The 12212-nt window shown below is 47.6% G+C and overlaps 1 protein-coding gene across 1 annotated transcript; it reads right to left on the minus strand.

The window, feature by feature from the left end:
- Nucleotides 1-1337: 1337 nt before the first annotated feature.
- Nucleotides 1338-11846, minus strand: RTL9 (retrotransposon Gag like 9). Its single transcript, XM_046672569.1, has 3 exons — nucleotides 11772-11846; nucleotides 2164-6339; nucleotides 1338-1609 (listed from the first exon to the last, which is right to left on the minus strand). The coding sequence occupies exons 2-3, from the start codon at nucleotides 6271-6273 to the stop codon at nucleotides 1493-1495; spliced, it is 4227 nt and encodes a 1408-aa protein (XP_046528525.1). The 5' UTR covers nucleotides 6274-6339; nucleotides 11772-11846; the 3' UTR covers nucleotides 1338-1492.
- Between the last annotated feature and the right edge of the window lie 366 nt (nucleotides 11847-12212).

Consider the following 12212-nt stretch of genomic DNA (forward strand, 5'->3'; position numbering starts at 1 on the left):
TTTGTTTTTGATGAGGAAGATTGGCCCTGAGCTAACATCAGTTGCCAATCTTCCTCTTTTTGTATGTGAGCCACTGCAACAGCATGACCACTGACGAGTGGTGTAGGTCCACACCCGGGAACCGAATCCAGGCCATTGAAGTGGAGCACGCTGAACTTAACCACTAGGCCATAGGGGCTGGCCCACTCCTACTGTTTCTACAGGATCTTTGAGTAACCCCATTACACGGACAATTATTGAATAAATAGATTGTCCCTATTAGTATCCAATTCTCTGTTATTCTGGTTTCTTGTCTTCAGAGCCATCACCATGATTTCAAGCTATTTTATTTACGTATTTTCTTGCTGATTGTCTGTCTCCTCCCTCCATTGGAATGAAATTTTTATTCGATCAGGGTTCTTATCTGTCTGTCCTCAAAACAGTGGCTGGCACATATTAGATAATAAATATTGATTGAATGAAGGACTCAATAAATCAAATCGTTAGTCACAGTTAATTCTTCTTTTCGTAAATGGACTTTATTTACTTTTATGATTACAAATGTAATACATGCTTACTGTAGAGAATCTGGAAAAGTACAGAGAAGTAGAAAGAAGAACACAAAAACACCCATAATCCCATCACCTGAAGGCAAACACTGCTCATAGTATGTTCTAACTATGTATGCCTGTTTAAAGACTAAGACTTTTATCAAGAGTGCTGGCCACAAAGCACAATAGCCAAGGGAAGTGAGGGCAATTCACAACTGAGGGGTCACCCAGAGGTCAGAGCTAGAGATTTGACACTGAGGGACAAGACAAGGACCACAGACAGCAGATCAAGAGGTCAGAAGTTGACAACACGAGAACAAGTTGGATTACAGAAAGAATGTAGTGAGATGGTGCTTGTCAAGAGTTTAGCCCAGTAACTGTCACATAGTACATAATAAATGTTAGCTATTACTATGATTATCATTATGAGTCAAAACAAATGGTTCAAGATGGAGACTACAAACAGGGCAAGGGCCCTGGAGACCCATTTCAGGTGCTACAAGTTGGGGCATATAGGGGCAAGTCTACTGGATGAAAAGGGTGGTATAGGAGCGGGTATCACTCTCCTTATAGGCTCCCCTGCCAGGTGAAATGGGACCAGGGCTTCCTCAAGTTTGCCTGATGACATGTGGCAAGACACTCTAGGTGTTTTTGAGGTAGGAAATGGTTTCTCCTGCCTAGACTTCTCCCTGGACCAAGAACTAGGACTGGCCTTGATGGTGGTGGGAGTTCAGAACCTTGTACACCAAACACTCTTGAAGTCCACACTCTGATTGTCAGGGCAGGTCACAGGCATGTGGGGTTAAAGGCAAGGTCAAGTCAGCCAAGTGGGAGATGGGGTGAAATGTGCTTGGAGAGGGAAGGCCACAAGGTGTATAATGTAATTGAATGGAATGGGTCCAGGAATCAGTCCTCAAGTTAGCAGCTGAGTCAGATCTCACAGGAGAAGACTCCAGGGAGCGTTACTTGTCGGTGGGGGCCTTCTGATGGCCTGTGCTCTGTCGAAGGTGGTCGTGTAGACCCTCTTGAGGATCTCCATGCTCTTTCAGGTAGTAACAGCGTTTGGGAACATGATGGTGCTGGGAGTGAGAAAAAGAAACAAAAAACAGCAGAGGTAAGAGCCACACTTAATATGACAAGGGGAATTCTGCCTGGATAATGTCAGTAACTTGATAGATTGAGGACTTTGGCTAATGTACCTTACTTATATAAAGTGTGACCAAGGACTAGGCTAGCCAAATTCCTGAGTGACCTGGGTCCACAACACATGTGGCTGTAGGTGAGACCCAGCCCCCAAAAGATAGCCCTTAGCTTAGAATTGGACTTGGAATAAATGGAGAGTTGAGACTGAGCCCAGTGAGTCCACTCACATCAGAACACTCAGACTTTTAACCATCCCAGGCCCTCAGTAATGTGGGCAGGACATTGCTCCTCAAAGTGAATTTGGGGTGAATACACCCAAAATAACTGCACAGCCACGCCCCTGATGAAACTCTAGGTTGGGGGCTATGGTCTAGGAGCTCAATGCCTCCCCTTGGCCTCTTTAGTCTACTCAAAAGAGCCAAGTGTATTCCCCATCATTACCTCCTTATTTTTCTGCACAAAAACCTTAACCGTATTTCCCGATCATTACCTCCTCAGTCTGCTGATGAGAGTTCAGTTCATTCTCCATTGCTTCCTCATTATTCCGCTTACAGGCTGACAGCAGAACCTGGCTTGAGCTGCCCGGGGAATCCTTCTCTTCAGCCAGCTGGCACTCGATGTAGAGAGACCTGTCTATCAGCTCCTTTAGGCTGCCGGCCACCTTCAGGAAGATCCGGCCCATTTTGGTGGTAACAGCTTCTGAGAGTCCTTCCAGAAACCTGGTCCGCAGAATGGCATCAGACCAAGACAAATGTCGGGCCAGCAGCAGGAAGTCAGTGGCATACTGCCTGACTGACTTCTGGCCCTGCTTGGGATGGCAAAGAACAGCACTGAGGATGTCTATCTCAGATAGGGAGTCATATAAGCCCTGCGCTCTGCTCAGGAAAGATTTATTTTCACCTGAGACAGGGTTTCCTACCTCCATCTGCAAGATGGACCACCGCTCTGCTGCCCCCAGATGAAGAGACACCAGAAATGCCATTTTCTCTGAATCGTCCAAAAATACCTTCATTTGCTTCTCCTCGTCAATCTCCACCTCCTCCTCCACAGGGCATGAACCCCGGGCTGCTTCCTGTTCTTCTAAGAGGTAACAGAGTGCTGGGGTCAGCATGCCAAAGGATGGGACTTCCTTTGGTGGTGGATTCATTGTTTCTGGGGTTGTGGCAGTCACATGTGGTGTGGACTTTGAACCAGAGGCTGTGATGTTGACGTGAGAGGCAGATTTTTCTCCAGAGTGTGTGGCTTTGATTTCTAGAGTGGACATCATTCCAGAAGCTGTGACCGCCATTTGTGGTGTGGACATGGCCCCCGGGCCTGGGGCCCTCATTAGTGGCATGGACACCCCTCCAGAGGTTGCGGCTCTCAGAAGTGGCATGGACATCATTCCAGAAGCTGAGGCTCTCAAAAGTGGTGTGGACATTGCTCCAGAAGCTGAGGCTCTCATTGGCGGTGTGGGCATCCCTCCAGAAGTTGCATATATTGTTTGCGGCAAGGGTGTAGATCCAGAACTCAGGACTCTTGTTTGCAGTGTGGACATTGTTCCAGAGGCCATGCTTTTCATTAGTGGCATGGATGTCTCTCCAGAAGCCACGGGTGACATCAATGGCATGGGCATTGTTCCAGAGGCTGTGGCTCTCATTAATGTCTTGGACATCCCTTCAGAGGCCATAGTTGTCGTTTGTGCAGTTGCTATCTTTCCAGAGGCTGGAGCTCTCATTAACTCTGTGGACTCAGCTTCAGAGGCTGAGGATCTCCTTAGTGGTGTGGACATACCTCCAGAGACTGGAGCCCTTAATAGTGGTGGGGACATCACTCCAGAGGCTGGAGCCCGCAGTGATAGTGTGCACATCTCTCCAGAAGCTGTGGGCATCACTTGTGATGTGGGCGTTGCTCCAGAGGCTGGGGCTCTCATCAGTGGCATAGACACCCCTCCAGAGGCTGTGGCTGTCATTTGAGGCATGGACATCACTCCAGGGGCCATGGATCTCATTAGTGGTGTGGACATCACTCCAGATATTGGAGCCCTCATTTGTGGCATGGACATCATTCCAGAGGCTGTGGCTGTCATTTGTGGAGTAGACATTGCTCCATAAGCTGGGGCTCTCAGAGGTGTGGCTATCTCTCCAGAAGCTGGGGGTCTCGTTAGTGGTGGGGACATCTCTCCAGAGGATGAAGTTCTTGTGAGTAGTGTGGACATGTCTCCAGGGTCTGAGGCTCTCATTCGTGGTGTGGACATTGCCCCAGAGGCTGGGGCTCTCACTTTTGGTGTGGACATCATTTCAGAGGCTAGGGCCTGTATCTGCAGTGGGAACATCCCTCCAGAGGTCACAGATCTCATGAGCACCCTGGACATACCTGGAGAATCTTGAGTGCTCATTGGCTGACTGGGCATCTTTCCAGAGACTGTGGCTCTCATTACTGCTGTGGGCATTGTTCCAGGGCCTGGAGCTCTCACGAGAGGTGTGGACATAGTTCCAGAGGCTGTGGCTGTCATTTGTGGTATGGACATGTCTCCAGAGGCTGGGGCCCTCATTAGTGGTGTGGACATCCCTGCAGAGGCAGCGTCTGTCATCTGCTGCATGGACATGGCTCCAGAAGTTGTGTCTCCCATTAGCATTGCGGATATCTCTCCAGAAGCTGCGGTTGTCATTTGCTGCCCGAATGTTGCTCCTGAGGTTTTGGATGTCATTAGTGGCTTGGACAATGCTCCTGAGGCCATAGCTCTCATTCGTGGCACGGACATCATTCCCGAGGCTGTGTCTCTCATTAACGGTGTGGACATTGCTCCAGATGCTTTGGCTGTCAGCAGTGGGGTGGATATTGCTCCAGAGGCTGAGGCTTTCATTTGTGGTACAGCCATCACTCCTGAGGCTGTGGCTCTCCTTTGTGACATGGACATTGCTCCAGAGACAGGGGCTCTTGTTTGCAGTGTGGACATTGACCCAGAGGCTGGGGCTGTCAGTTGTAGCATACATTTTGTTTCAGAGGCTGGAGCTGTAATTGTCTGTGTGGACATTGCTCCAGAAGCTGGGGCTCTCCTTAGCGACGTGGACCTCATTCCAGAAGCTGGGGCTCTTGTTCGCAGTGTGGACATTGCCCCATTGGCTGTGGCTTTGGTAAAGCCTGTGGATGTTGCTCCAGAAGTTCTGGCCATTGTTAACTGTGTGGACATCACTCTAGAGGCTGTGGTTGACATTTGCTCCATGGACATTGCTCCAGAGGTTGTGACTGTCATCAGTGGAGTGGACAATGCTCCAGAATCTGGGACTGTCTTTAGCAATGTAGACATATTTCCAGAGCCTGAGGTTCTCATTCGTGGTGTGGACATTGCTCCAGGGTCTGAGGCTCTCACTGGTGGTGTAGACATTGTCACAGAAGCTGCTGTTCTCATCAGTGGAGTAGATGTAATTTGAGAGTCTAGATTTTGTGTTAATTGTGGGGGCATCACCCCAGAGCCATGGGCTGGCATCAGCTGGGTGGGCATCACTCCAGAGGTTAGGGCCGACATTAGCAGTGGGGACGGTGCTTCAGCATCTGGGGCTGGCTTTGGCAATGTGGACATTTCTCCAGCATCTGGGACTGACAGGAGCAGTGTGGACATTGCTCCAGAGCCTGGAGCTGACACTCGCGGTGAAGACACTACTTTAGAGTCTGGGCCTGACATTAGCTGGGTGGACATTTCTCCAGAGTCTTGGGTGTTTGTTGGCTGGGTTGACGTTGCTCCAGAAGCCAGGGCTGACATTATTAGTGAGGATATCGCCTCAGAGTCTGTGCCTGACATTAGCAGTGAAGATATCTCTCCGGAGGCCAGTGCAGTCATTAGCACTTTGGACATTGCTTCAGTGTCTTCATCGGTAATTTGCAATGGTGACATTGCTTCAGAGCCTGGAGCTGGCACTGGCTGTGTGGACATCACTCCAGGGTTTACATCTGGCATTAGGAGTGGGGATATCTCTCCAAGATCTGGGGCTAGCATCAACGGTGTGGACATGTCTTCAGAGGATGAAGTGATTATAGGTGAAGACATCGCTCCAGAGGATGGAGCCGGCATAGCCAATGGTGATATCTCTGCAGAATCTGGTCCTGCCATTAGTGCTGTGGACACTGTTCCAAAGTCAGGGATTGTCATCAGTCCTGGGGACATTAATCCATAGTCTGAAGTGGACAGCAATGGGGACAACGTTCCAGAATCTGAGGCTGGCATTAGCAATGGGGACAATGCCCCAGAGTCTGAGGTCGGCATTAGCAATGGAGACAATCCTTCCGAATCTGAAGCTGGCATTAGCAATGGGGACAGTGCCCCAGCGTCTGAGGCTGGCATTAGCAGTGGGGACAGTGCTCCAGAGTTTGATGCTCCCATTAGAGGTGTGGACATGGTGTCAAAGGCTGGGGATGTCATCAGCTGTGTCGACATCCCTCCAGGGTCTGACGCTGAAGTTGAGACTATAGGCTGTACACAAGACTGCAGAATTTGAGCCTCTGCTCTTGACTCTATCATTGGTCCAGAGATGGTCGTCCCCCTGTTTTGGGGGACGACATTTTCCTCCTTCGGCATAGTGTTGAATCGCAGTGAATGTAAGGGTATTGATGTATCTGCCATGGCCAGAGGATAGTGTGGAGAGGATGATCTCAGGGGTCCTGCTGAAGCCCAAGTGGCAAGAAAAATCTGTAAACAGGAAACAAGTTTAGCAGTCAAAAGCCAAGATCAAGATGACTGGGAAATAGACAAATGATTCATGATGGAGACCTTTGTTATGTGTTGGCAGCTATGTGGCATCAGAGAGGGGCCTATCAGGTTAAAGAAGCTGTGCAACAAATTGGAATCTGAAGAAAATATTCCTTCTGCCTCTATCCTTTCAGACCAACCTACTCAGTCGCACAGCACAGGCTCTGTTTATAAATGCTATAAATGGCAACACCCTCAGCAGCCAGGAGCCTGGGCAGTTCTCGATGAAATGAAGCAGTAGCACCACCTTGTGGAAAACTGTGAGCAGTGCAGGTTCCTGGGTTATGTCCTATCCCACTACAGCACTCACAAACCAGCCAAGGTACTGGCAGGCCTAGATGAGAAAGTCCTTTGCCCCAGGATAATCATTAGTTCCTAGGGCTCACTGAGTCCTGCCAGTGGTTTAGTCCCCATTTTACTACTCTGATGGCCTTGAATATCTTCCTCAGGAATAGGAAGGCATTTATCTGATCAATGAACTGAAAATCCTGTTTATTATCATTATTATTATTAATAATAATAACAGCCACTACTACTACCATTTATTGCTCGGTGTGTTTCAGGCACTATAACTTTAGGCAACTGTACACAATTTAAACCATGTATAATGTACGGGGATTTGCAAGCATCATTCCATTTGAATCTTACATTACCCCGCATGATAGACAGTATTGTCACAGTCATGTGTCACTTAACAATGGGGATATGTTCTGAGAAATGCGTCATTAGGCGATTTCCTGGTTGTGTGAACATCACAGAGTGCACTTACACAAACATAGATGGTATAGCCTACTACACACCTAGGCTCTATGGTACTGATCTTATGAGACCACCGTCATACATGCTGTCTGTCGTTGATCGAAAAATCATTCTGCGGCGCATGACTGTATTCTCGTTTTACCAGCTTTCTCAGATTAGCCAAGGTTGAGCTAAAATAAGGTCACTGTGATGGTTAAAACTGTATGTCTTTGATTATCACCCCTTCCTCTGGGTTGCCTAGCCTTTGGCATCCTTAAGGCTGCATTCAATTATCTCTCTGACATCTTAGACGATGGCTCAATTGAAGCCCAGTTTATAGCATGTACATGTCTCTGATGACATGCGGGTGGGAAATTCCAGAGCCCCACCTCTCCAGCCCACCTCCATAAGCAGCCCCAGAAGGGGCTTCTTGACACATGGCTTGGAAACCAACACACACATTACACAATGTTGACACATCCCCACAGCTTGCCTATGCCAAAAATGGAACACTTGCTCATTTGGGACAACGTCACAAAAGTCATCAATCTCAGGGTATTGTGCTTCCATAATAATAATGAGAATACTAGCAACAAAAATAGCAACAGTGAACATTTCTTGAGCATGCACTGACTAGCAAGCACTCCGCTAGGCACTTGACATGCATCATCTCACTTGGTCCCCACAGGAACACTGAGAGATTTTGGTAGTACTCTATCTTCATCTTACAAACAAGGAAACTGAGGCCCAGAAAAGCTTCATAATTTGGCTGTAGACACATACATTCCTAGGTCCATCCAACTCCAGAGCCCCCTACTCTTCACCACTGTGCTACCATGATCCACCTTGTCTGCCCTCCCTCCCTCTTACTCAGTCACATCACCAAGACACACCCCCCATCCCCAGCCTGGACAATCCTGAGACGGGGTGTAGCAAAAGAAATACTGGCCTCCTGCTGGCACCTTGGTTACTTGAATAATTGGCACAATGGGCAAGATGAGGCTAAAGAGCAGTCATAGACATCCACCTTGCATCTTCAGAAAAATCCCTGAACATGCCACAGTTTCCCACCAGGCAAACCCAGAAAGATCTTACCTTGCCAGTTAGGGAGAAGCGAGAGTGTCCTTTGCGCCCCTAGCTCTTTTAGTCTGGCCAATTTACTTCTTCCTCATGCCCAGCCAGTTCATTAAAGTAAGACCCAATACCAGCAGCTGTTCTCTGCAATCTCCCTTAGCTATCCCCTGCCACGCCCCCCTCCTGCCCGCCAGCCAGCCAGCCAGCCTGCCTGCCCGCCCACCCGCCCCACTGCTCCTGACTTGCTAGTGCTTGCTCTGTTTCTCTGGTCCCAGATTCCTGCCTCTATATAGGCTCTGACATTTGCCTCTGGCCGCCTTTCACTTGACAGCCCTCCAGAAGCTCCTCTTTAGCACTTGGCCTATGCAACTCCACCCCTCTTCCTCCTCACCCCCAAGAGTTGCACCAGCCCACTATGCCCACCTCTGGCTGTCCCAAAGAAAAGAGGAGATTCATGCAATTAAAGAGATGAGACTGAAAATGTCCTGGCTCAGGAAATAAAACATACCCTCTGTGGCTAAGCAGACACAGGAGTCCTGGGAGCCAGGAACTGCAACCTGTGTGACAATGGAAGCACAGGCAGGGGTTAGAGGTAAGGGACCCGGGGCTGGAGGCTGAGTGAAGCGGTGTCAGAAGAGTTCAAAGAGGTTCAAGCGCTGGGGATCCAAGGTTTGGGAGGATGGGCCATGGGGGCTTAGTAGAGCCCTGCGATGGTGATAATAAAAAAGCCAATTTGCCCCAGTGTCAGAGACACGGAAGGAAATCAGGCAATCAGTGTCCCTGCCACAGGGCTAGGATTTGACAGCGAGTCTCCAGGGCGTTCAGACAGCTGGCAAGAAAAGCACGCCAGTCTGAGCATACCAGGTGAGGGCTTGCTCAGAGAAGCAGGGCTTCAGCCTGCTTTCTAGAACTGGGGCACAAGGTGAGAATAGAACTAGCAGAAGGGTTTACCAGAGTGCTCGAATCTTCGGAATCAATATCCCTTATAGCCCAGAGTACGGGCAGAATTGGTCCCTGAGCTCCGGAAAGGGCAAAGTCTTCAGATGAAGTTCAAGTAGCCCAGGTATAGGGACTCCGAGTCTGGGGGTTGCAGGGAGGCGTTCAGGTCGTTATAAACCTTCCCACGCTCCTAGTTAGCAGCCGGCAATATCTGGGCACTCGGACTAAGCACTGGACTTGTATTATATCCTTCGGCCCTCATGGCAACACCTGCAAGGTAGGCATTGACACCATTCTTTCTCATCTTACACATGGGGAAATGGGCTCGGAGAAGTTGTGACCAAGGTCACAGAGCTAGCAAATGGCAAAGCCCAGATTCGAGTCCAGGTCAGTCTGATTCCAAAATCATTTCCTCTCTTTGTAATCAGACAAGTGGTTAGAAACACTCCAAAGGCGCTACTTACTGCCACCTTCCTCCTCCCACCTCCATTAATGGCTGAATCATTGGAGTCATAAGAACAATAATAATAGTAATAATAATAATAGTACCAATTGACTTTGATTGAACTCTTCCCATATGCCAAGAACTGTGCTGAGGGCTTTACAAGCATTCTCTCATTTGATCCTAACAGCCACCCTGTGAGCTACGTCCTTTTAACTCCCAGTTTACAAATAAGGAAACTGAGCTTCAGCAAGGTGAACTGACATGACCAAAAGCACACAGCTCTGTTTGCCTCCAGACTCACTATAGTATACCACTCAAAAAGGAAAATTCCAGTTGCTGTCTCCTCTCCCCTGAGCCAAAACATACTCACAGGAAACCCAACAATAACACCAACAATTATTATTATTACACCCAATAATAAAAGCTGACATTTACTGTGCCAGGCACTGTGCTAAGCATTTTATGCACATGATCTCATTTGGTACTCCCAACAACCCAGTGATGTAGGTGCTATTATCATATTCATTTAGGGATGAGGAACCAGAGGCACAGAGAGGTTTACTAGCTTTCCCAAGATCACACAGCTAGAAAGCACTATTGTTTATGATAACAAAAATTTGGAAGTCACCTAAATGCCAATGTTAGAACACAGTTCATTTAATGATTTAAACAAGTCATGGTACATCTGTAGTAGCCATTGAAAAGGATGATCTGATTCTTATAAAATAATGATGTATATTTTTGCATAGAAAAAATAAAGCCTAGAGGGACATAGACCAGAATGTTAACAGTGACCATATCTGAGTGGTGAGATTAAAGGGGATTTTTACTTTTTTCTTATCTGTATTTTCTCATTTGTCCATAAGGGACCCATATTATTTGTACTAGAAGAAAAAAAGTTATTTTTCTTCTTTTCAAAGATGTGTTTCCCTAGGGTTCTATATCTCACCCTCTCCACTCCTCTTCCTACATGCTATCTCCAAGGATCCCTAACACCCTCAACCAAGCAACCTCCCTCCCCTAACAAGCTTACTGCTCACACCACTCGGATCCTTGGTCAGTAGTGACCTCTGAAAAATGTCTCTGATGGCTTGCTTTTACTTTGGTGTTGTATTTTGTTTTGATTTTAAAAAGGATTTCTTATTTTTCTAACTTGTGTTTATATTTAATAATTACACAAGTAATCTAGGAATATAGTCACAGGATAAAAACTTGAAATCCTACATACAGATAAAGCTAGTCCTAAGCTTACCCCACCCCCCGTATCTCCTCAAGTCCCATTCCTCTGTCTGTGCGCAGTTGGGTGTGTCTCCCTCCAAACTTTTTCTAGCTGCAATGGCATTCAGAGTTCATATCATGCAATTGCTTACAAAACCCAGCATGTGCAAAGAGCTACAGTTAGAAACCATTCTGGCGCTGGCCACTCCGGGATTCTAAGTTTTGGTCCATTGTGACCATGTGTCATCAGTCTGCTTCTAAGGAGGCTACTGAGAGAGTTGTTGCATGCTCACAAACTTCTGTTTTATTAATGCCAATGTCCCTACAAACACAGAGACGGCAGGTCTTCTAAGGAAGGAAAGCCCAGAAATTGCTACTTAGCATCTCTCAGGTCCCTCACGTCCTGCCCAGTCTGCACTGATCAATCTGGCTCGGAGGTGTCCTGCTCCTGCCGCCGCACCAAAGGTAATTGAGTTTAGGGGAGCGCATGGCTAGCCGCTCAGGGAAATAAGAATAAACAAGAGATGGTTCAATATGTCAACAAATAGCTTTCCAGTTCTTGAAAATAAACCTTGCCCTAGATTCTCAACAATATCCTCTCCCCCAGCCAAAGCAAACAGGCATCCAGATAACTGAAAAGAGACAACCTCAGGATAGAGAAATACCTGGTCTACTTTAGGGTCCTCTGCCTTCCCTGATCAATCAGGGGGAGAAACCCTCTCACTCCCTTGCTCCCCACCAGCCCTGACAGTGAAAATGCCCACCCCACTCTTTATAAATAGAGGGAACAAAATAACCAGCATTTACTGAGCGCTCATTCTGCCAGGCACTGTGCTAAGCACTTTACATACATTACATTATTTATTGCACAATAAACAAATAAAGTGGGGTTTTGACTCCCATTTTATAAATCAGCTAAAGAACTAGGGTAGAGAGAAAATAAAATCAAGCAACTTACCTTGGCTCTCCCAGCTGAGAGGGAGTGAAGCTGAGCTTGTCACTCGGGTCTGTCTGACTCAGCTGGTGCTCTTAACTCACGGGAGAGTCACACACTGTCTTCAAGTCTCTGAAGGGCTGTCATATGGAAGAGAGGGTAGGTGTGTTCTGGGTAGCTCCAAAGAGAAGGATTTGACTGTTAGTTGGGAATTACGCTTTCATTGGATGTGCTGCAAATTCCCCAAACAACATGTATATGCATGTCCAACTCTATAGGGAAAAGAACATCACAAGAAGTGCAAACGGAACTGCCTTGCATTAGGTGCCGTCCTGGAGGATCTGTGGAATCGGAGAGAACAGGAGGGATACCGAAGGACTGCAAATGGGCAGCGTCCCAATTTTCTAAAAGAAGGAAACTACAGACCAGTATACTGTAAACTCCAGAGCTGGAAGCTTGATGTCA

The sequence above is a fragment of the Equus quagga genome, chromosome 10 (assembly GCF_021613505.1).
Source record: "Equus quagga isolate Etosha38 chromosome 10, UCLA_HA_Equagga_1.0, whole genome shotgun sequence".
In the NCBI taxonomy this organism is placed as follows: domain Eukaryota; kingdom Metazoa; phylum Chordata; class Mammalia; order Perissodactyla; family Equidae; genus Equus; species Equus quagga.